This window comes from Oncorhynchus tshawytscha, linkage group LG07, assembly GCF_018296145.1.
Source record: "Oncorhynchus tshawytscha isolate Ot180627B linkage group LG07, Otsh_v2.0, whole genome shotgun sequence".
NCBI lineage: Eukaryota > Metazoa > Chordata > Actinopteri > Salmoniformes > Salmonidae > Oncorhynchus > Oncorhynchus tshawytscha.
In genome coordinates this window covers 35,244,095-35,267,850 of record NC_056435.1, presented here as the reverse complement: position 1 = coordinate 35,267,850, position 23,756 = coordinate 35,244,095, and the positions used below count along the sequence as shown (strand labels likewise).

The window sequence follows — 23,756 nt, the reverse complement described above, 5'->3', positions numbered from 1 at the left end:
CATAAATAAAGGCATGGAAATTAACTCCTTGACATAGTCATAACATCATCGTTTCCATAGGGGTGTGTGTAGGGCGAGGTACTGTACTGTGAGGGAGGGGGCCCCTGTTCTATTAGGGAGAACAACAGAGTCTCCAAGTAAGACAACATTTCACCTAGTTCAATATGTTTTTTTACGAAACATTCATAGCCAATGTCACCAACAACTGTGTTAAAAAGGAGATGTGTATGCCTGTGTGTGTGGGGCATGTTCTGGCTGGCCTGCCCACGCCATGACAGGGCAGGGAGCAAATTGTGGAGGGGGACTGTTTTCCTGGCGTGCCTACCTGAGGGAGAGGAGCGATTGATCGATGGGGACAGAGTGAACAGCACATGTCACATTGGGGACGCCTCCGGCCCTGACCCGTGGCATCTGCGCCGCTCCTCCACTGCTCCACTCCCATTGGGAGTCGTCACGGAAACAGACGTCCACCATCACTGCCAATCAGATGACAGTACTACAGAACTGCTGCTAACTGTCTGGCCATGCTAGGAAGGACAGAAGAACAGAGCTTTCTAAAAAGTCTATGCAGATTGCTGCCGTTGGGAGGACCGTGAACAGTATGAACACACACACAGACTATTGCACAAGTGAGCTACAAGGGATGATGTGGATGATGTGAAAGAGCGGACCAGCATGTGTCTACAGGGGTCCACCAGTGCAACACCCGTGTGTGTAGTCTGAACTAGGAGTCATTATGAAGGTGTTGATAACGTGCCGAGTCTGGTTGTAATCTCTGTGCCCAGCAAGTCTTAGGTATGGATGAAGGGACCAGGACAGGACATGTTTAAAAGTCTGCTAGAGAGAAAGGTACTGCCCTGCACTGTATATCACCATGGCTATGGCATTTGGCACTATACTACCACCACATATTGCTGAGCATATAGATTTAGCCCACCTGTACAGATGATGACATCGGTTGTTAAACACCACCATTTTGGAGCATTAGATAACAGCAGTTTCCAGCTAACAGCCACATGCTTTCTCCATCAAGGAAACCAAATGCTGGTCAATCACAGCAGCTGACATTTCCAGATGAGAGATTTGGAGTAAACTCCTGAAGCCCCCCCACACACACACACACACATTCATGTTTCTCTAGGTAATTCATAGTGACTAATGAGGGTCTAAATGAATAACAATTATAATTAATTAATGACATTTGGGTGGTGATTAAATGTCAAATGTGCTCGGAGAGCATGCTAATGCAGGATTTTTACAAACATGAATCATCAAAACATATCCTGAACAGACACCAGAAACACAGATGGTAGATGTAAATCATAGTCCTGTGTAAAACACACACATTTGCATCCAATCTGGTTCTCGTTATACAAATGTGTTTGTTTCGTCGACCCACCAAGTGTCACTACTGAAAATGGTACTTACTGCAATGCCATGTGACACACTAATCCACAACTCCCATGAAGGTCCTTATGGTACGGTATCTTTTCAAGAGTTAACATGGGGAGAAGGGTTCTGCCAAGTCAGCCCAAGTTAGTTCACAGACATCTGAGACCAACCCCATCATCGAGAGGCTGCACAATTCACACACTCAGACAGAGAGAGAGACAGAGAGACAGAGAGACAGAGAGACAGAGAGACAGAGAGAGTGTGTGTGTGTCATGCCTTGGGCTTCCAGACCCACATCACCCCAGAGTGAGAGAGAGTGTGTGTGTGTATGCAATCCTTTGGGCTTCCGTTAAACACACCACCCCAGAGAGAGTGTGTGTGTATGCCATGGGCATCCAGACCCACAGAAACACACCACCCCAGAGAGAGAGTGTGTGTGTATGCCATGGCTTGGGCTTCCAGACCCACAGAAACACACCACCCCAGAGAGAGAGTGTGTGTGTGTATGCCGTGCCTTGGGCTTCCAGACCCACAGAAACACACCACCCCAGAGAGTGTGTGTGTGTGTATGCCGTGCCTTGGGCTTCCAGACCCACACCACCCCAGAGAGAGAGAGTGTGTGTGTCATGCCTTGGGCTTCCAGACCCAACAGAAACACACCACCCCAGAGTGTGTGTGTGTGTGTCTGTATGCCATGCCTTGGGCTTACAGACCCAACAGAAACACACCACCCCAGAGTGTGTGTGTGTATGCCATGCCTTGGGCTTCCAGACCCTACAGAAACACACCACCCCAGAGTGTGTGTGTGTGTGTGTGTGTGTGTGTGTGTGTGTGTGTGTGTGTCTGTCTGTCTGTATGCCATGCCTTGGGCTTACAGACCCAACAGAAACACACCACCCCAGAGTGTGTGTGTGTGTGTGTGTGTGTGTGTGTGTGTGTGTGTGTGTGTATGCCATGCCTTGGGCTTCCAGACCCTACAGAAACACACCACCCCAGTGTGTGTGTGTGTATGCCATGCCTTGGGCTTCCAGACCCTACAGAAACACACCACCCCAGTGTGTGTGTGTGCCATGGGCTTCCAGACCCTACAGAAACACACCACCCCAGTGTGTGTGTGTATGCCATGCCTTGGGCTTCCAGACCCTACAGAAACACACCACCCCAGTGTGTGTGTGTGTATGCCATGGTCTTCCAGACCCTACAGAAACACACCACCCCAGTGTGTGTGTGTGTGTATGCCATGCCTTGGGCTTCCAGACCCTACAGAAACACACCACCCCAGTGTGTGTGTGTGTATGCCATGCCTTGGGCTTCCAGACCCTACAGAAACACACCACCCCAGTGTGTGTGTGTGTGTATGCCATGCCTTGGGCTTCCAGACCCTACAGAAACACACCACCCCAGTGTGTGTGTATGCCATGGGCTTCCAGACCCTACAGGAACACACCACCCCAGAGTGTGTGTATGCCATGCCTTGGGCTTTCAGACCCAACAGAAACACACCACCCCAGAGAGTGTGTATGCCATGCCTTGGGCTTACAGACCCAACAGAAACACACTACCCCAGAGTGTGTGTGTGTGTGTGTGTATGCCATGCCTTGGGCTTCCAGACCCTACAGAAACACACCACCCCAGTGTGTGTGTGTGTGTATGCCATGCCTTGGGCTTCCAGACCCTACAGAAACACACCACCCCAGTGTGTGTGTGTGTGTGTATGCCATGCCTTGGGCTTCCAGACCCTACAGAAACACACCACCCCAGTGTGTGTGTGTGTATGCCATGCCTTGGGCTTCCAGACCCTACAGAAACACACCACCCCAGTGTGTGTGTGTGTATGCCATGCCTTGGGCTTCCAGACCCTACAGAAACACACCACCCCAGTGTGTGTGTGTGTATGCCATGCCTTGGGCTTCCAGGCCCTACAGAAACACACCACCCCAGTGTGTGTGTATGCCATGGGCTTCCAGACCCTACAGGAACACACCACCCCAGAGTGTGTGTATGCCATGCCTTGGGCTTTCAGACCCAACAGAAACACACCACCCCAGAGTGTGTGTATGCCATGCCTTGGGCTTCCAGACCCAACAGAAACACACCACCCCAGAGAGTGTGTGTGTGTATGCCATGGGTTTCCAGAACAAACAGAAACACATGACCGCAGAGAGTGTGTGTGTAGTCTGCTGGCTATTGTGGAAAACACAACCATGTCTATATAATCCTCTTAATCAGGACGGCCTGTCTTCAAATCCCCAAGAAATGTGTGTGTGTGTGTGTGTGTGTGTGTGTGTGTGAGAGAGAGAGAGAGATGGGTGGGCACCAGCAGAAGCTAATGAGATGTGTAATCGGACCCCAGGGCACTGGTCTGGTCTAAGTATAATTAAAAAGGTAAAGAAAAAAGCATCTCCAGAGAACAGAGGATAGACTGACTAAATACAAGTAAAAATAATCAAAGCAAATGAATATTTTAGATTCCAAAGCTGTTTTCATATTTTATGACAATAGCAGAGATAAGGTATGTGTGAGTTTATGGGCTCCTGCTTATTAGTATGTAATTTGAACATGGAAGATTCTTGACTTCTATGCCGCCAAGACTATTAACATCTACTTCTGCTCATATAAATTGACTTCCTGGTAGCAGTATGCCCGTTGGAGCAATACTGCGTCTAATTTGCGAAAACAACAGCAAAACTGACAGAGGGCTTTGGCACATCAGCATGAGTCACAATCTGCCCCGCTCAGCTCCAGGCTGATCAAATCAAAATCAAATGCAATGATGATCAGATTCCTGCATGCGTTGGATGTGAAGAACACAACTTTGTATAACGGTCAACTGAACCTTCTAATGAACACCGTGTGGGATTGCAGAGTGACTGTGGAATGCAATTCTCTTCTGATGTCACTGCAATGGGACGGATTTAAATCAAACTTACCATAGCAGTCAAAGGCTTCACAGTAAGCTCATTCCCAAACCCCTCAGCCATTAGTCGCCATATACACTGTGGTACTGCACACGACTGTGCCTGAAAAACACCTCCCACATATGGGATTATGCTAATATGACAGCCACATTGACAATGTGGAAATAAGCAGAGGCCTTAGGAGTAGATTTGTCAAATGATCCACTGCTTGGGATGTGTTAAAGAGATGGGAAGTGAAGACTGAGAACTGGGAGAAATATCTAGAAGCTCTAAATCCAAATCTCAGCCACTCAACAAGACGTGTGCGACTTCATCGTCTGACAGGAAATCAAGAGGGGGGGGGGTTGGAGAAATTAAAGAATGTCACCGACTGTATCCTCCTTGAGGAATGACCATGATGACGAAGAGGCTGTTGACAGGAGTTCTGAACATCATGAGATCACAATTAGAATGGATCTGAAGGGCACAACACCTTCCATCCAGGCAGGCAGGCAGGCAGAAAGAGACTGGAGCACAGCGGAAGCAGCTGGAGCACTTCCTTTGTAACTAACACAGGTAAATTAAACCCAGAGATTGTGTCTGAACACATTGTGTAGGGGAAGTTGAGCTGGTCAACTGTGTCAGAGAATACAAAAGATGGGGGGGGCTGTGGGGGTTCACACAGAGGAAAAGGAAATAAATGCTTCCACATGCAAAGACAGAAGGAGAACAGTAGCAACACTTGGGTAAAAAACATAAATAAATATACTAAAATGTTTTATTTTTTTATACCACTGGTGAAGCCAAGCCAGAATAAAAAAGACATATTACAACCTGTGTTGTGATAATTGCTTTGTTTGCTCGATAACCTGTTAGTTCATATGCCTTGACACAGTGATATACAAGCAGAAGGCCGAGACAATAAGACACAGCTGCAGAATAAATTCAACCACACCCATGTTTCATCAGAAAACCGGAGAGCAACCTCTGTCTGGTGAAGACCACAAAGCATATTGCATGTAACAAACATGACCTACAGCATGGTCAAGCAAGTTAATGTTTCCAACATTTTCAGGACCACTAAACAACAATTGAGAACACCGGAGAGTTACCGCAAGTCACAAAGAAAACAGGAGCTGCCTCCACTATTCCACCTCTGCTTAGTTTAATACAGTGACAACTAAAATATAACAAAAACAATATAGTCCAATCAACGTAAGCTAAATATTATGTGGCTGTCCATGGTTGTGATTGTCTGTGTCCTAGGCTACCTGGCTAAAATGCTTGCTAGCCTAACTTCCTTTCACAGGCAACATTGAGCCAGCTAGTTAATATTAGCCTTCTACATCTAGCTACATATTGAACTTCCATCCTCTCAGGCCAGGGGCACAATTAATTTCTGGTTGGATCAGAATCTCTGTTATAATCTTTGGCCAGAATGGAGAATTAAGTAAAACCACAAGTCCAAATCCCCATCTCCATCCATGGCTACTTTAGGAAAGGGCCAATAGGCTATGCGTGTGCTCTAGCCAACAGCGCACAGATTGAGTTGGCTAGAGTACGCGGTTGGCTAGAGTGCATGTGTCAATACCAGAGTGGGCTACACTCGCTATATAAAATGCAATAGTTTTGGTTAGAAAACCATCAGTAGAGTTGAAAATGTGATGAAAACCCATTCAACTTTGATGTTTTTAATCCATTATATAACATGAATTTGTTTTTATGTGCACTACCTTATCACTCACAGCTTTGTATCTCCAACAAGTCAATTTGATGGAAACATCTCTGGTGGGAAAATGCATACATTGCTTATGCAGTTTTTTTATTTTATATATATATAAAAAGGGAAGCCATATGCCCGCTGGCTTCCCATGCTTTCAATGCTACGGGCGACAACAATGTCATACTCTTTTTGGCCAGACAGCATCAGATAGATGGGCTACACATACAGAGAGGCGCTGTTTCGCTCGCTCAGATGCTTGCTCCGGTAAGATATACTTTTGGTCATGTAGTGTGTGGTCACCTGCTTGCCGAACATCTCAATCCAAAATCATGGCCATTAGTATGGAGTTGGTCCCCCTTTGCTGCTTGAACAGCCTCCACTCTTCTGGAAAGGTTTTCCACTAGATGTTGGAACATTGCTGCGGGGACTTGCTTCCATTCAGCCACAAGAGCATTAGTGAGGTCGGGCACTGATGTTGGGTGATTAGGCCTGGCCCGCAGTCGGCGTTCCAATTTATCCCAAAAGTGTTAACTGGGGTCGGGGTCAGGACTCTTTGCAGGCCAGTCAAGTTCTTCCACACCGATCTCGACAAACCATTTCTGTATAGACCTCGTTTTGTGCCTAGTTAAATAAAAATAGGGCACAGGGGCATTGTCATGCTGAAAGAGGAAAGGGCCTTCCCCAGACTGTTTCCACAAAGTTGGAAGCACATAATCATCTAGAATGTTATTATATGCTGTAGCGTTAAGTTTTCCCTTCACTGGAACTAAGGGGCCTAGCCCGAACCATGAAAAACAGCCCCAGACCATTATTCCTCTTCCACCAAATGTTACAGTTGGCACTATGCAGGTAGCTTTCTCCTGGCATTCGCCAAACCCAGATTCATCTGTCAGACTGCCAGATGGTGAAGCGTGATTCATCACTCCAGAGAACGAGTTTCCAATGGCGGCGAGATTTACACCACTCCAGCCGACGCTTGGCATTGAGCATGGTGAGCTTATTTTCATTTTTTTCACCTTTATTTAACCAGGTAGGCAAGTTGAGAACAAGTTCTCATTTACAATTGCGACCTGGCCAAGATAAAGCAAAGCAGTTCGACACATACAACGACACAGAGTTACACATGGAGTAAAACAAACATACAGTCAATAATACAGTAGAAACAAGTCTATATACGATGTGAGCAAATGAGGTGAGATAAGGGAGGTAAAGGCAAAAAAAGGTCATGGTGGCAAAGTAAATACAATATAGCAAGTGAAACACTGGAATGGTAGATTTGCAATGGAAGAATGTGCAAAGTAGAAATAAAAATAATGGGGTGCAAAGGAGCAAAATAAATAAATAAAATAAATACAGCAGGGAAAGAGGTAGTTGTTTGGGCTAAATTATAGGTGGGCTATGTACAGGTGCAGTAATCTGTGAGCTGCTCTGACAGTTGGTGCTTAAAGCTAGTGAGGGAGATAAGTGTTTCCAGTTTCAGAGATTTTTGTAGTTCGTTCCAATCATTGGCAGCAGACGACTGGAAGGAGAGGCGGCCAAAGAAAGAATTGGTTTTGGGGGTGACCAGAGAGATATACCTGCTGGAGCGCGTGCTACAGGTGGGTGATGCTATGGTGACCAGCGAGCTGAGATAAGGGGGGACTTTACCTAGCAGGGTCTTGTAGATGACATGGAGCCAGTGGATTTGGCGACGAGTATGAAGCGAGGGCCAGCCAACGAGAGCGTACAGGTCGCAATGGTGGGTAGTATATGGGGCTTTGGTGACAAAACGGATTGCACTGAGATAGACTGCATCCAATTGGTTGAGTAGGGTATTGGAGGCTATTTTGTAAATGACATCGCCAAAGTCGAGGATTGGTAGGATGGTCAGTTTTACAAGGGTATGTTTGGCAGCATGAGTGAAGGATGCTTTGTTGCGAAATAGGAAGCCAATTCTAGATTTAACTTTGGATTGGAGATGTTTGATGTGGGTCTGGAAGGAGAGTTTACAGTCTAACCAGACACCTAGGTATCTGTAGTTGTCCACATACTCTAAGTCAGAGCCGTCCAGAGTAGTGATGTTGGACAGGCGGGCAGGTAGCGATCGATTGAAGAGCATGCATTTAGTTTTACTTGTATTTAAGAGCAATTGGAGGCCACGGAAGGAGAATTGTATGGCATTGAAGCTTGCCTGGAGGGTTGTTAACACAGTGTACAAAGAAGGGCCAGAAGTATACAGAATGGTGTCGTCTGCGTAGAGGTGGATCAGAGACTCACCAGCAGCAAGAGCGACATCATTGATGTATACAGAGAAGGGAGTCGGTCCAAGAATTGAACCCTGTGGCACCGCCATAGAGACTGCCAGAAGTCCGGACAGCAGACCCTCCGATTTGACACACTGAACTCTATCAGAGAAGTAGTTGGTGAACCAGGTGAGGCAATCATTTGAGAAACCAAGGCTGTCGAGTCTGCCGATGAGGATGTGATGATTGACAGAGTCGAAAGCCTTGGCCAGATCAATGAATACGGCTGCACAGTAATGTTTCTTATCGATGGCGGTTAAGATATCATTTAGGACCTTGAGCGTGGCTGAGGTGCACCCATGACCAGCTCTGAAACCAGATTGCATAGCAGAGAAGGTATGGTGAGATTCGAAATGGTCGGTAATCTGTTTGTTGACTTGGCTTTCGAAGACCTTAGAAAGGCAGGGTAGGATAGATATAGGTCTGTAGCAGTTTGGGTCAAGAGTGTCCCCCCGTTTGAAGAGGGGGATGACCGCAGCTGCTTTCCAATCTTTGGGAATCTCAGAGGACACAAAAGAGAGGTTGAACAGGCTAGTAATAGGGGTGGCAACAATTTCGGCAGATAATTTTAGAAAGAAAGGGTCCAGATTGTCTAGCCCGGCTGATTTGTAGGGGTCCAGATTTTGCAGCTCTTTCAGAACATCAGCTGACTGGATTTGGGAGAAGGAGAAATGGGGAAGGCTTGGGCGAGGTGCTGTGGGGGGGTGCAGTGCTGTTGACCGGCGTAGGAGTAGCCAGGTGGAAAGCATGGCCAGCTGTAGAAAAATGCTTATTGAAATTCTCAATTATAGTGGATTTATCAGTGGTGACAGTGTTTCCTTAGGCTTGTGTGCAGCTGCTGGGCCAAGGAAACCCATTTCATGAAGCTCCAGACGAACAGTTATTGTGCTGGCATTGCTTCCAGAGGCAGTTCGGAACTCGGTAGTGAGTGTTGCAACTGATGACAGACAATTTTTACGAATTAGCATTCTGCAGTCCCATTCTGTGAGCTTGTGTGGCCTACCACTTCATGGCTGAGCTGTTGTTGCTCCTAGACGTTTCCACTTTACAATTACAGCACTTACAGTTGACCGGGGCAGCTCTAGCAGGGCAGACATTTGTCGAACTGACTTGTTGGAAAGGTGCCATCCTATGACGGTGCCACATTGAAAGTCACTGAGCTCTTCAATAAGACCATTCTACTGCCAATGATTGCACACAACCATGCAGTTTTATACACCTGTTGCAGGTGTGGCTGAAATAGCCAAATCCATTCATATGAAGGGGTGTCCACATACATTTGTATATATATTGTATTCAGCCTCTTGCGAATTAAAGGTAAATTATGACAGAGAAACAGAGATATTATAATTATAGATTTCTTCTTGGTACATTTTTGGGGAAGCCTGGCTTCCCTTGGCATCCATGAATACACACCCACTGAAAAAGAGATTCTCGACCTACCACCCACACTGCCATAAATCTGAGCCACAGGACCAGCTAGCTATAATCGCACCACAATTTAAAAAAGTTTAACTTCTTCCTTTTGGATTTACAACAGAGTTTAAATCTGCTGAGCCTGCAAAGTTTCAGGCTAGCCACACATGTTGGTGAAACTTTAAAAACTTGAATACCACTGTAAATTAACTTGTCTTTGCCTTTCCTTCGGACTGATCCCTGGCTGAATAACTGACTCAGTCAGCCCAGTGTAGTATATTAGGAGGGGATTAACAGCATCACATGGAGTTATGCTGTGCTCTGATGTGATCCAGACACTAAATACCTCCTCACTGACCCCTGACCTTGATGCTGTGTTTCATGCTGCCTGGTCTGATCGGCCCAGCCCCATGGAGCGCCATGCACTGATCCCACAGCAAACACACACGAGGACTTGCTAAATAACACATAGGTCCATTAACTATGGGAGCCTTGAGGTACACTAATCCGCTTCCATGTTAAAGCCTTCGTGTGTGTGTGTGTGTGTGTGAGGGGGGGAATTTAGACCAGGGTAGAACTACCCAAATAGATTATTTTTTTATCATAATTTCAGACATGATAATAATCTGCAACCAAGTTCCCTCCTAAACAGTTTAGTGTTCAGACTAGATACCCAAAAGACTGAGACTAAATGTATTAAATAGGAAATGTCAATCAAAAACATGTCTCTCTCTTTATGATATACAGCAGGAGTCCTTTCAACAAAGCAGGGAGTGTGGAAATACATGTCGAAACTACACACATATTACATAATCCAGTTAATGACTCTGCCAGAGCTACTGTGTCAATACAGCAGCATGGCCATATAATGGCATGTGGCACCCGGTGGCAGCTCAGTAATGTGTGTACTGTAGTCAATCCCAGTACAGAAACAACGTACTGTTGGCCGTTAAAAAGCCACAATCGGCACCAAAAACATGCTATGCCCAGCCTGTACCCTGAACTTGAGTGAGGATGCAGAAAAGTTTACCACCTGATGGACAATAGCCTAATCAGCACCTCCTTTTGCCTTCACAGTCATCAAACTATGAAAATGACAGCTACAGTAGGTAGCCTAGAGGTTAGAGCGTTGGGCCAGTAACCGAAAGGTTGCTGGATCGAATCCCAGAGCTGACAAGGTAAAAATGTGTAGATCTGCCCACTGTTCCTAGGCTGTCATTGTAAATAAGAATTTGTTCTTCACTGACTTGCCTAGTTAAATAAAATAGACATTAATTTGAGCTAAATTAGGACATTTAAACTGAACATAGGATACAGATGGCCCTTGTTGCCAAACATATTTTCCTGATTAAGCCTGATTAGGGAGAACATTTCCTAGACAGCATGAATTGTTAAAACCTGAAATGGCATATGGTCATGTGACTGTATCACCACGGCATCCCCTCCTCCATCCCTCCAAACAGGATCTGGAAATGAGCCTGGTGGAGCACTGGGACTGGAGTGGGAGCTGATTGGCCAGCTTCCTGATATTGTCTCAAGTCATTATGAGCATGGGCAGGATGGCCACCTTCTTCCCATTAGCCTAGACAGAGGGGATTCATCAACCATAACTAGAACCATGTGGCATGGACTGTGTGTTGAGTTGGGAATTTGTTGTATGAAACTGACAAGAAAGTAGGTAGTCCGCAGGTTGCCCATCCAGTGGCTCCTTATTTGGGCCAAGGAAGTAGGCCTATGTGCTCAGGGTTTATAAACAAATAGATGTGGAAAAAAATATTTGTGTGATTTTCCCCCCTTTTTTAACCACAAAGAAACGTTTTAAAATCAGTCAGATCCCAGAGTGGCACAGGCACTACATCATAGCTCTGAGCATTCATACAAGCCTGCCAGACACACTGGGTTTGTGTCACATTGGCTTAGTGTCAAACTACAAGGCCAGGATGAGTCAAGTTGACTATGAACAGTTCACACTGGCCAGAGCTGCTGTTTGTATGCTTCTGTTAATGTTGTCATCTTCCTGCTATGGTCTGAGCAGAGGTTGGGATGTAGTCAACTATCAATACGTGCCTTAGACCTAATGGGTAGGCGACAGCCAAGCTATCACCTACAGCGTCGGTATGGTACACTGCAATCATAAGTCATTTAACTGCTGAAATGCAAGGCATGTGGGTGTTGTTTTAAGGGGAAAAGGGCAATTCAACATACATAAATCACTCACAATGTATGAGTATGTACATATCTGACAGAACTAAAACCTTGAATGGGATTCTGAAAAGTGGGAAATGATTTAGTACATATTTATTACATAACATTTTAGTGCCTTGTCCACTTTCATACATCACTCAGTGTGGACGAATGGGGCGCTCTGGGACGCTCTGCTGCTGCTGCTTCAGTGTCATCTCTTACCTTGTCTGACCGTTCTCAATCTGATGGGACCACTGCAATTCTTTATCACTGTCTGTACATCATACAGGGGCAACCCAGAGATCGAGAGGTTCTCTACTTCCAATATCAACGCCCCCTCTGTTAATTTTCCATTTTTGTAAACCACGATACCATCGTTAACTTGTCCGATGTAGGCGAACTCTCCGTTCTCCGCACCACCGAGCAATTGTACATTTAAGTCACCGCGAGCGTCTTTGAGGACAGCGCACTCGTTAACTTTAGTGGTCCAGTGATTCTTCTTTTGGATCACTTTGGACATGATGAATATCCGACACCAAACAGGTGGTCTCCCGATTTATAGCAATATAGACAACACAACGTGTCTCAGAATATAATATCCAAATCAGACGCAACAAACTTTCTTTTTCTTTCCGTGAAGCATGAGTGCTGCTGTCAAAATCTGCCCATCATTCACGCAAAAAAAAAATCAAGCCATTCTTGTCCAATGGACCACTTCTGTAGAAGTCCTGAGCAGCTGGTCCTAATTTGCAGGTATTGTTTTTCTCATCTTCCTTGCCGAGTAATCTCGTTTATATATCTCTTCGGCGTCTGCCAAAGTACCACTAACCTACAGTATCCACTTGTTAAAGTCGTTTCTCAGTTCCTTCTTTATAAAAACCACTTTCAATATTTTCCGTTCAAGATCCAAGCAATGGAGGTTTTCTTTGAAAACGCGGTGAGTTGGTTGGTGGTACCACACAGACCACGGCTCCTTTAAGCAGGTACAACGTTTTGTTATATTTTATCCCACTCCGCGTGCTGTACCGATCGAGAGGTGCTGCTAGTAAAATGAGCGCATGCGTCCGGTTTCCCTACGGAGTCCAGAGGGATATCCTGCTGCACCTATTACAGGGTCCTAGTGCCGTGTGCGATCAAGGACTAACATGCTATTTGAAAACACAGTAAACTAAATAAAGCACGGATAATATTGACTTTGATCAGAACTATTGTTTAAAAATCATATTCTTAGGAGGTTTAATTGCATTTCAATAAATTGATACTAATGAGGAGGGAATAAGCTGCCATATCTAAATCGAAGCATGAAGCAAATGTAATAAATATTATATTTATCATTCAGTCAATCTTTCTTTAGTCTCTACACCTTTAAATCATTACGCTACACCTCCACTCTGGGCCCGGTTATTAATTGTCTTTTACTGGTTTTACTGGTTCACTTTGCCAGTGAAATATATGTATTATTTTGGGGGGATTCTAATAGTTTGGGTTCTTTCTGTAGCACATTCTTCATTCTCACTGGAACTTCCCCTCAAACCACTAGACAGACAGGCACTCCCCTCTGTGCCCTGCTAATATGGAGCTCTGGTATGTGTAGTCCTTCATGTGAGTCGAACACACACAGATGTTTAAAACACATAGTACTCGCTCAATTATAGGACCTTCAACAATATGTTACAATAGCCTATATTTAACATAATTGTGATAACTGTCAACGTCATCAGTTTTTTCATCACCACCACACCATCATCATAATCATCACTCACATCCCTCTTCCCCCCTCTCATCATAGGCGAGAGAGAGAGAGAGATATTATTTTTCCTTGTGTACCCTTAACCATTTGTACATTGTTACAACACTGTATATATATATATATATATATATATATATATATATATATATATATATATATATATATATATATATATATAATATGACATTTGTGATGTCTTTTTTTGTTTTGAAACTTCTGTATTTGTAATGGTTACTGTTCATTTTTATTGTTTATTTCACTTTTGTATATTATCTACCTCACTTGCTTTGGCAATGTTAACACATGTTTCCCATGCCAATAAAGCCCCTTGAATAGAAGAGAGAGAGAGGGAGAGGGAGAGGGAGAGGGAGGGAGGGAGAGGAGAGAGAGAGAGAGAGAGAGAGAGAGAGAGAGAGAGCATTAGACAGCTGGGCTAAGGCACAGGGAACGGGAGCATGCTGTTTGATGGGATCAGATGGGCTGCCTCTCACCTAGGGAAAAGCAGATGAGCTTTTCCAAACCTAAAAATAACATTCAAAGTATTCTTTGTCCCATAGGAGGCAAATCATTGGCCTGGATGGGACTGGGAAACAGAATGAGTGTTTTTAAGCCCAAATCTTGTAACTTCTTCTCAGATCAACCAATCACACGCAGGAACAGTTTATTAAGCCCAGGGCCATGGAGTTAAACAATACATTCCCACTCTGAATGTATCTAAATAGTGTTACGTCAACCGGATGTTGTTCGATGCAGCATCACTGATGCCGTACAGCCTACCAATACATCAGCTATGTTTCACTTCCTATTGCTTTTATACCTACTTTCAGAGTGATGATCATATAGAGGTAAGCAGATGGCAATAATAAGTGACCCATTACATGACTGTAATGTGGTCATCCTCAATGCCTCTCCTTGGTGACCCCTGATCTAGATAGATGATAGTCCTCATCATATGCTGTAAGTGATATTGTTATCACCTCACCAGTCAGTTCCATGGTCATTAGGGAGAAGACAGGAGGAGAGGAGTCCCACAATAAGAAATAATCAAATGAAAGAATACTAACATTAAATAAATGTCTCAGTAGAATATAATAAACATGTATTATCCCTTAGCATAAGTATAATACAAGAAGGCACAATTTAGAGTAAAATATTTACACTTGTTTTGGGGAAAGGATGATTGTGGGACAAGTGTTTAAATTGTGCAGTATTTAGCAAGCATAATAAGAGTCTGGTAGCAGCAGTTGTGGTGTGTGTGTGTGTGTGGTCAAGCAAGTTTCTGATTGCTGTGTGTGTGTGTGTGTGTGTGTGTGTGTGTGTGTGTGTGTGTGTGTGTGTGTGTGTGTGTGTGTGTGTGTGTGTGTGTGTGTGTGTGTGTGTGTGTGTGTGCTAAGGTGTGGAGAATCAGAGCAGGTACTCAGTCCAGTTCAAGTGTTCAGCAGTCTGGTGGGTTGTAGATAGAAACTGTCTCTGAGCCTGTTGGTATCAGATCTCATGATCCAATACTGTCTGCCCGACGGTAAGGGAGTTAACAGCTGATGCTGGGGTGTGTAAAGTCCTTGATGATGCTGCGGGGCTTCCTCAGGCACCGTTTCGAGTAGATGTCCTGGATGGGTGGTAGCACGGTCCCAGTGATGTACTGGGCCATCTTCACCACCTGCTGGAGGGCTTTGCGGACGTAGACAGAGCAATTCCCATACCAGGCCGTGATGCAACCGGTCAGGACGCTCTCGATGGTGCAGCGGTAGTATTTGGAGATGACCCGAGTGGCATGCAGAATCTTTTCAGCTGCCTTAGGAAGTAGAGATGCTGTTGCTCCCTCTTGACAAGAGTGGTGGTGTTGTTGGTACATGTCAAGTCCTCAGTGATGTGGTCCCCGAGGAACTTGAAACTGCTGACTCTTTATGGTAGTCCTGTTGATGTGGATCAGGGCATGTTCCCTCCTCTGCTTCTTGAAGTCAATGATCAACTCCTTTTTTTTCTGACGTTGAGGGAGAGGTTTTTGTCCTGGCACCACAATGCCACTTCACTTACCTCCTCCCTATAGGCTGACTCATCATTGTTGGTTATCAGGCCTACAACTGTGGTGTAATCAACTTGATGATGTAGTTGTTGTCGTGCAAAGGCACACTGTCATGGGTGAACAGGGAGTAGAGCACAGGGCTTGGGACACACCCCAGGGGGGCCGATGTGTTAGCAGTTAGTGTGGAGGAGGTGTTGTTGCCAATCCTCACAGCCTGTGGTCTGCCTATCAGGAAGTCCAGGATCCAGTTGTAGAGGGTGGTGTCCAAACCCAGGGCTCTGGGCTTGGTGTCAAGCTTGCTTTGAGGAATCATTTAGTGTTTTGAGGATTGTGTCTGTACACTTAGCTAGCTACCATGATCCTATACATTGCATATGAAGATCATTTAGCAAGCTGCAAAAGAGTGGATAATGTCACCGGTAAAAGTGACCTTTTTTTTCTACTTGTTGGTTGCCTTTTGGCTCCCCACTCATGCTCTCTGATTGGTTCAGAGTAGCAATCGCTCTTTACCGATGGCATACCGATTCACCATGCAGAAACATCAGAGCATGTGCCAAATCAGTCTCCAGTCAAACACCACCGGTGGCACACCGCAGAAAATGAATGGAAGATAAATGCTAAATGAAGGGCAGACAGACAATCGGTGCAGTTTGCTTTGTCCCTTAAGAGTAGATTTGATGTGACATACTATACTGTTTGTAGGCCTAGCTGGTGTGCCACTGCCAGTCAGATGTACTGTGACCTCCAGTAGGGGTCAGGCAGAGCCAGTGCATGCTTCCTGTCACATTGTGTCACTCAAAGCAAACAGACAGCAGGGCCATACTCCCAAGTTTTATTTCCTCCTCTATATCCATCACTTTTATTTTCTGGGGAATGTTGAAAATTGATCACTTGAAGCAATGTTTTGAGCATGAGAACTTAATCAGAATCTGACGCCACCCTGCATCTGCCATCTTAACTTTACTAACTTTACATGTAAGATGGCAGATATAACTATACATTACGTTTTTGAAATGTATAAACCTCAACAAGTTCATTACTAACTGTCAAGCTGGCAATGATGTCTCACTCTCAACATTAAACAGATCAACTTTTTCCAGTTCTATTCCTGAGCTGTGCCTCAGCCTTCCAGTGAAATCCTTGTCTCTCTCTCTCTCTCTCTCAGCAATATGTCTGCCATTTTGTCTAAGATAGTAATGTTTTTTCCTGACTATGAATAATGTTTAGGTAACATACTTTGACTCGTAATGATATACTGCAATAAGCAATGATACACTACCTGACCTAAAGTATGTGGACACCTGCTTGTCGAACATCTCATTCCAAAGTCATAGGCATTAATATGAAGTTGATCCCCCCCTTTGCTACTATAACAGCCTTTACTATTCTGGGAAACCGTTCCACTAGATGTTTGCCACTAGAACATTGCTCCTGGGACTTGCTTCCATTCAGCCACAAGAGCATTAGTGAAGTCGGACACTGATGTTGGACGATTAGGCCTGGCTCGCAGTCGGCGTTCCAATACATCCCAAAGGTGTTCGATGGGGTTGAAGTCAGAGCTCTATGCAAGCCAGTCAAGTTCGATCTCGAACAAACCATTTCGGTATGGACCTCGCTTTGTGCACTGGGGTATTGTCATGCTGAAAAAGGAAAGGGCCTTCTCCAAACTGTTGTCACGGAGTTGGAAGCACAGAATTGTATAGAATGCCACTGTATGATGTAGCATTGAGATTTCCCTTCACTGGGCCTAGCCTGAACCATGAAGAACAGTCCCAGACCATTATTCCTCCTCCACCAAACTTTACAGTTGGAGCTATGCATTTGGGCAGGTAGCGTTCTCCTCGCATCTGCCAAACCCAGATTCGTCCATTGGACTGCCAGATGTTGACACGTGATTCGTCACTCCAGAGAACGCATTTCCACTGTTCCAGAGACAAATGGTGGCGAGCTTTACACCACTCCAGCCGACGCTTAGCATTGCACATAGGGATCTTAGTCTTGTGTGCGACTGCTCAGCCATGGAAACCCATTTCATGAAGCTCCCAACAGTTATTGTGCTGACATTGCTTCCAGAGGCAGTTTGGAACTCGGTAGTGAGTGTTGCAACCGAGGACAGATGATTTTTAAGCATTAGGAACTTTAGCACTCGGCGGTCCCGTTCTGTGAGCTTGTGTGGCCTACCACTTCACGGCTGAACCGTTGTTGCTCCTAGACATTTCCACTTCACAGCACTTACAGTTTGACAGCACTTGCAGTTGACTGGGGTAGCTCTAGCAGGGCAGAAATTTGACGAACTGACTCGTTGGAAAGGTGGCATCTTTTAAGACGGTGCCATATTGAAAGTCACTGAGCCCTTCAGTAAGGCCCTTTTACTGCCAAAGTTAATCTATGGAGATTTCATGGTAAAGTGACTAGGCAACAGGATAGTTAAGGCAGTAGCAGCTCGACCCACACAGTTTTCCACCACAAAACAGCAGGAAATTGCCATAAAGTGTAGAAACAGCTACTCATGTCAAAATGCTGAATTTTGGCACTTTAGCAAGCCTTTGTTCATATAAAAAAATATATATTTATTGAATTATCCATGTGGCCTATTTTGAAGGGCACTTAAAATTCAATATTGGTACACAATTTCTACTTAAAATATCAAAGGGACGCAAAAGGCACTCATTTCGTGGTACAACCCAATAGCAATTTACATATTCACTGTAGACAGCAACAGACCCATCCGTCATTAAGACATCATACTCAGTCAAGGAAATTATGACCACAGCTCATCTGTAAAGTGCCCAGTGGGGACAACTGTCATTGCAGCAGTGTTTTAGTGAGCCATCAACAGCATACTGTAGGGCTCTCTCTGGGTGTATTGTAGGTGCATTGTTCCTCCTCCTCATCTCTCTCTTAGTCCCCACTCTTCTGTACATACCTTAATGTGCTGTTAAAGTTTGATGGCAGGGCCTGGGAGGAGGGAAGAGAGTGAGAGAGAAAAATAGAGCGATAGAAAGTAGGAGAACTATTTTAATTAGAGGTGAAGCAGGGGAGAGAAAGAGAGGACGATTGTGTGATAATGGCCCATTGCTGCCGAAAGAAGTAGTGTTTGACCTTTCACCGGATCCATCTTAAAGACAACCTGTCTCCTTCACAGTAATATCAGGTTTTCACTTTCTCACATGCTCAGCTTATGCTGGTATTCTAATGACACAAACTGGTCACCAAATAGTCTGTTTAAGATCATGCACAGTAGGCTACAAAACAGTATAGCTACAGATCATGACATGTAACCTTCATGAATGCATTTGGCCATACTCTTCCACCAGCAGCTGTTTCATTCAAGTTTGTAGCAATAAAAAAAAGTGTTTCATTGGAGTGCTTTAAAGAATGACTGAGGGAAGGTGACAGTAGTTTAGTGAAATCACATAAAATACTTTCATATTATGGAGGCTATAGTGCACTGCCCAGGGATGGCCTCCTAATCACAACGGTGTTATAGCTGTGTGATACGTCCCTGCAGCAGAGATGGGTCTGAATAACACAATCTGTATATCCTTACACTGTCTTCCTTCTGTGGCTGGATTATCTGTTTTTCTCTAGAATAGTGTCACTATAACCATTAAGACCCTATATTGTAATGCACTCCCAACGAGTCTGACAGATATTCACCGACCTACTGTAACCATTAAGCCCCTGTACTGTAACACACTCCCAACGAGTCTGACAGATATTCACCGACCTACTGTAACCATTAAGCCCCTGTACTGTAACACACTCCCAACGAGTCTGACAGATATTCACCGACCTACTGTAACCATTAAGCCCCTGTACTGTAACACACTCCCAACGAGTCTGACAGATATTCACCGACCTACTGTAACCATTAAGCCCCTGTACTGTAACACACTCCCAACGAGTCTGACAGATATTCACCGACCTACTGTAACCATAATGTTTCTGTGCTAAGCACTTTATAGGGGCTCTGTAAAAGAGGTCTGTTTTATGCTTACATGTCTTTTTAATCTTCTTTTCCTCTATGACCCGATAAAGACTTACTCATTATAATATCCTCAGAGAGAGAGAGAGAGAGACATCCTTAGTTTTAACTAAAGTAGAGCTGCAAAGGCCAGAGTTACCCTGCCAGATTACAGATGAATGGCTCTCTCAAAAAGGCCATCAGATTATCTCCCATATTTAGGATTTCTGTCATACCATCGGCGATGAGAGGCTATGTCATTGATGGTCTTTTTTTTTTAAACCAATATACTATTCTGCAGTTCAGTGCAGGTCACCAGTATGTAGGTTATGTTTTGGCCTGAATTGTATGAAACAATAACCAGAGCAACATGAAGTTAAAACAGTGCCAGAGACCAGATTGGAAATGCAGCCAAAGAAAACGCTGTACACAGCATATTGAACAATCCCAAATCATATCAGCACAATTAAAATCCTGGCTAATCCCCAAAGCAATAAAATATATTCCTTCTGTAGAATCAGTGAATGTTGGAAGTGATATTTCATATGAAAAGGGTTATTAGGTTACAGGGAATTAAGACCACACTGTCCTCTAAAATATGCCAAAAGCCAGGAGGTTAAAATGCAAACCATTTGTGTGTTTGGAAATTGAGAGAGAGAGAGAGATGAACAAGAAGGGAAAGAAAGAAAGAGGAGATAGAGAGCACAGGATGGCTTGCTGGTTCAGGATCCTGAGTGCTCAACTCGCCCACTCAACCAGCCTCAGCAAACTACCACAAATATGAGGATCCATTGTCAACAAATTGTGTCTCAGATAAGGTTGAAAAATTCTGCTAACTTTCCCAAAATTCCAGATTTTTCTTTCGACAGAAATCCTGGTTGTAAAATTCCAGAAATAAGAGAAGAATAAGCAAGAAATAAGTTAACCAAAACTCTAAACCAGACATACTGTATAATGTAGAATATATCAAGTTAGGATTTCACCCTTAAATTATTTCATCCCATATCTCTAGAAATCCTAACTGGAGATATACTACAGTATACAGTATGTCTGTCACGAACCTTTGTGCAATTCATGCTCTGATGTCGATGGAATTATTTCTGTGTGTTTATTTGAATCCTCATTTACTTTGGGTCCACACAAACACAATGTAAAACAAAATGAAGATAGAGGTGAGACAGTGAGACAGAGGCAGATTGTGTCTGACCTGATTGTTTGTGTCAGAGGTAGGGCTACTGTATATGAGTCCTCCCAGTCGCTCCGATTTCAGATGGGATTACTTAAAGATGCTTTCCCTGACCACATGCAAGACGGGCCACTCTCCGTGCGCCATGGCATGCTTCCAACTGACAGTGGGACAGCTGCACCAAACTGCTCACAGAAGAATAGCCCAGTAGAGAGTGGCCTGACATGCGACATATACACATTTAATGATTCGAGTTTTGTTCCATTAAATCATAATGGTGGATTGGTAATTGTTTCATTCTGAAGAATGTGAAATGTATAGGCCTACTCTATGGAAAGTGAAGCTGTTTTTGAGTTGGAATAATGAAATCCACCATGTTGTGACTTCAGAGTTCTTTTCAACATGACAGTATGTGCATGTGTGTTAGAGACATTCTAAATGTAGCTAGCACAAGGAGCTTTTGTGTTCCTTACGACGTACAAACCAGACTGTGCTAGATTACCCAGACACATGCCATACTGTGAGACAGGTATGACTTTACTATAAGTCTCCTTGTCTATTCTCTCTCTCTCTCTCTGTGCTGCTCTCTCTGTCAACCTTGAAATACCTGATTCACAGTGGATTTAAAAAGGAAACCATTGTTTGACTCTTTTTCCAGGTGCTCTTTTGTTTGCTTGACCTTACTGTTTGGAGTGGCATGACAACTGCCAAAGTACACAATGGGGGGAGACACAGTGGCCTTGGTGCATTCCTTACCCTACCAAGCATGACCTCATCCCCCACCACAACACTGTTCTGATTGGTATACACTTCACAGCAGCGTGCCAGCATTTTCTTGATGACTGTTTGTTTGGATCGTCTGATTTTGGAGAGGAATGGGAAACACAGCTTATTGTAGGTATTTATTTTATTGTACCTTTATTTTACTGGGCAAGTCAGTTAAGAACAAATTCTTATTTTCAATGACGGCCTAGGAACATTGGGTTAACTGCCTGTTCAGGGGCAGAACGACAGATTTTCACCTTGTCAGCTCGGGGGTTTGAACTTGTAACCTTCCGGTTAATAGTTCAACGCTCTAACCACTAGGCTACCCTGCCGCCCCGGTATAGGCTACTCTGTCAATTGCTGGGGTACACGACTCGTTGTAAGTTTACTCTGTGTTAGTTGCTGGTGTTTGTTTTGATGTACAACGCTTAAAATGTTTCTGTTTCTACTAAAATGACCTGTTCTCAACATTCCAAAGTCTCACGTTTTTTCTCTCTCCTGTCCAGTGGACCACTGTTCCATGTTTAGTCAAGCAGAGAAGGCACACACACAGCTCCTCCACCTCCGTCTGGAGTGCATGGGGAAACCAGCGGAGTATGGACGCTATCCAAAACACACCAAACAGAGTGGTCCCAATAGCTATTTATGTGGCACTAACGGCCGTTTCTTATGAGTTAGACCACGAGGCCTTGGGCAGGCGTTTAAAGGGATCCCTGTTTTAAATCCCAACACTGATATGATCAATCTAAAAGATAAAACATGAATAAAATCACTCTGTTTTCATAATGCACCACCTATAAAGCAGCCAGCGAGGGAAGCCCTGTGAGTATATGGGCCTCTAGCATGGGAAGTGGAAAACCTTGGCTCGTAGAGAGAGAGTGTGAATGGGCTGTTTGGAGGAAAGAGGAGGGGAACACTAATGGAACACATTTGCCCTGTTACGTGTGGAAACCTGACACATGCTAGACTTCCCTATGTATAAAAGTCAGTTCAGGGCGGGCAGCATATGATCCTCTCTTTCTAAGCGAGGTGCAGGTAGTTCCTCTCGCTGTTTCTCTTCTCAGAGCCCACTCTGCTCTGAGGGGAATGGACTCCTTCAGAACAAAGGTCATTATTGTAATGCTGCTGAAACTGATACTGTGTTACATCTGTTCTGCACTTCATTCTTAAACTCACTAGATTTATAGCAATCAAGGGGGATAGTGGGCTTGATGTGGTAGAGACTGATCATGACTTGTGAATTACAATATCATACTTGGTGTATACAATGTGCGTAATGGTGAAAGCATGCAGGAGAGAGAGAGGAGAGGAGATTGGTCAGAGGAGAGGTGAAAGAGAGAGGGGAGAGGAGAGGAGGGAGAGGAGAGGAGAGGAGAGAGGAGAGGAGAGGAGAGGAGAGGAGGGAGAGGAGAGGAGAGGAGAGGAGAGGAGAGGAGAGGAGAGGAGAGGAGAGGAGAGGAGAGAGAGGAAGGCATGAACCCATCTCTAAAACAACTCATCTGACTGAACACTGTGGTATTCCAGCAATTGAAAGACTGCAACGCTGCACAAAGCCTGTCATTGTGTTCTGAACTGTGGAGTGATTAGAGGATCTGGTTGCCATAGCAAGGGGATGCTAGTCATGCGCTCACTGTCTGGGCAGTTGTTGTTGTGTGGCGTTTTTTGTTGTTGTTGCATGGAGATGTAATCGTATAAGGGGTTCCTTAATCCTTCTTGTATCCGAATCCAAAAGAACAATGTTGTATAACGCAAACAAGTAGCATTAAAGATAGCCCAGTATTTATTCTTATTTTCATTTCTCTAAATGGAGCATATTTCATTTCCATTGTTCAGTTCATAATACAGCAACCGATTCTTTTCAATCATCTCCACTAGCACCAACCCAGTCTTAAGCCCACACAGTTAAGATGACACACGCTAGCACTTTAATGTATGCTAATTTCTCTTTTCGTGTTCATGTGCTCCTTGAGGTTCTCTAAGGCACTGAATCTTAGGTCTCTTTTCTGGAGTAGTGTTGAATAATGCCTCTGGCTCTGCGCCAGGAGGGCGCATTAAGAGTGAGGAGTCTCTCAGCAGGCAGGGTGAAGGCTACGGCCCAGGGAGGGTCAGAGTAAGAGTGAGGGGTCTCTCAGCAGGTAGGGTGAAGGCCACAGCCCAGGGAGGGTCAGAGT

At 44.5% G+C, this 23,756-nt stretch overlaps 1 protein-coding gene across 8 annotated transcripts in view; it reads right to left on the bottom strand.

Annotated features, from left to right (window-relative positions):
• Positions 1-12,944, bottom strand: part of magi1b (membrane associated guanylate kinase, WW and PDZ domain containing 1b) — a 195,313-nt gene extending 182,369 nt beyond the window's left edge. For 6 of the 8 annotated variants that reach the window (XM_042324338.1, XM_042324342.1, XM_042324340.1 and 3 more), the window contains exon 1: positions 12,117-12,943. In XM_042324338.1, coding sequence (XP_042180272.1) covers positions 12,117-12,414 — 298 coding nt within the window. In that variant the 5' untranslated portion in view covers positions 12,415-12,943. Of the gene's footprint in view, positions 1-12,116 lie in introns of all 8 variants that reach the window. The other 2 variants (XM_042324339.1, XM_042324346.1) reach the window with 1 other exon arrangement.
• Between the last annotated feature and the right edge of the window lie 10,812 nt (positions 12,945-23,756).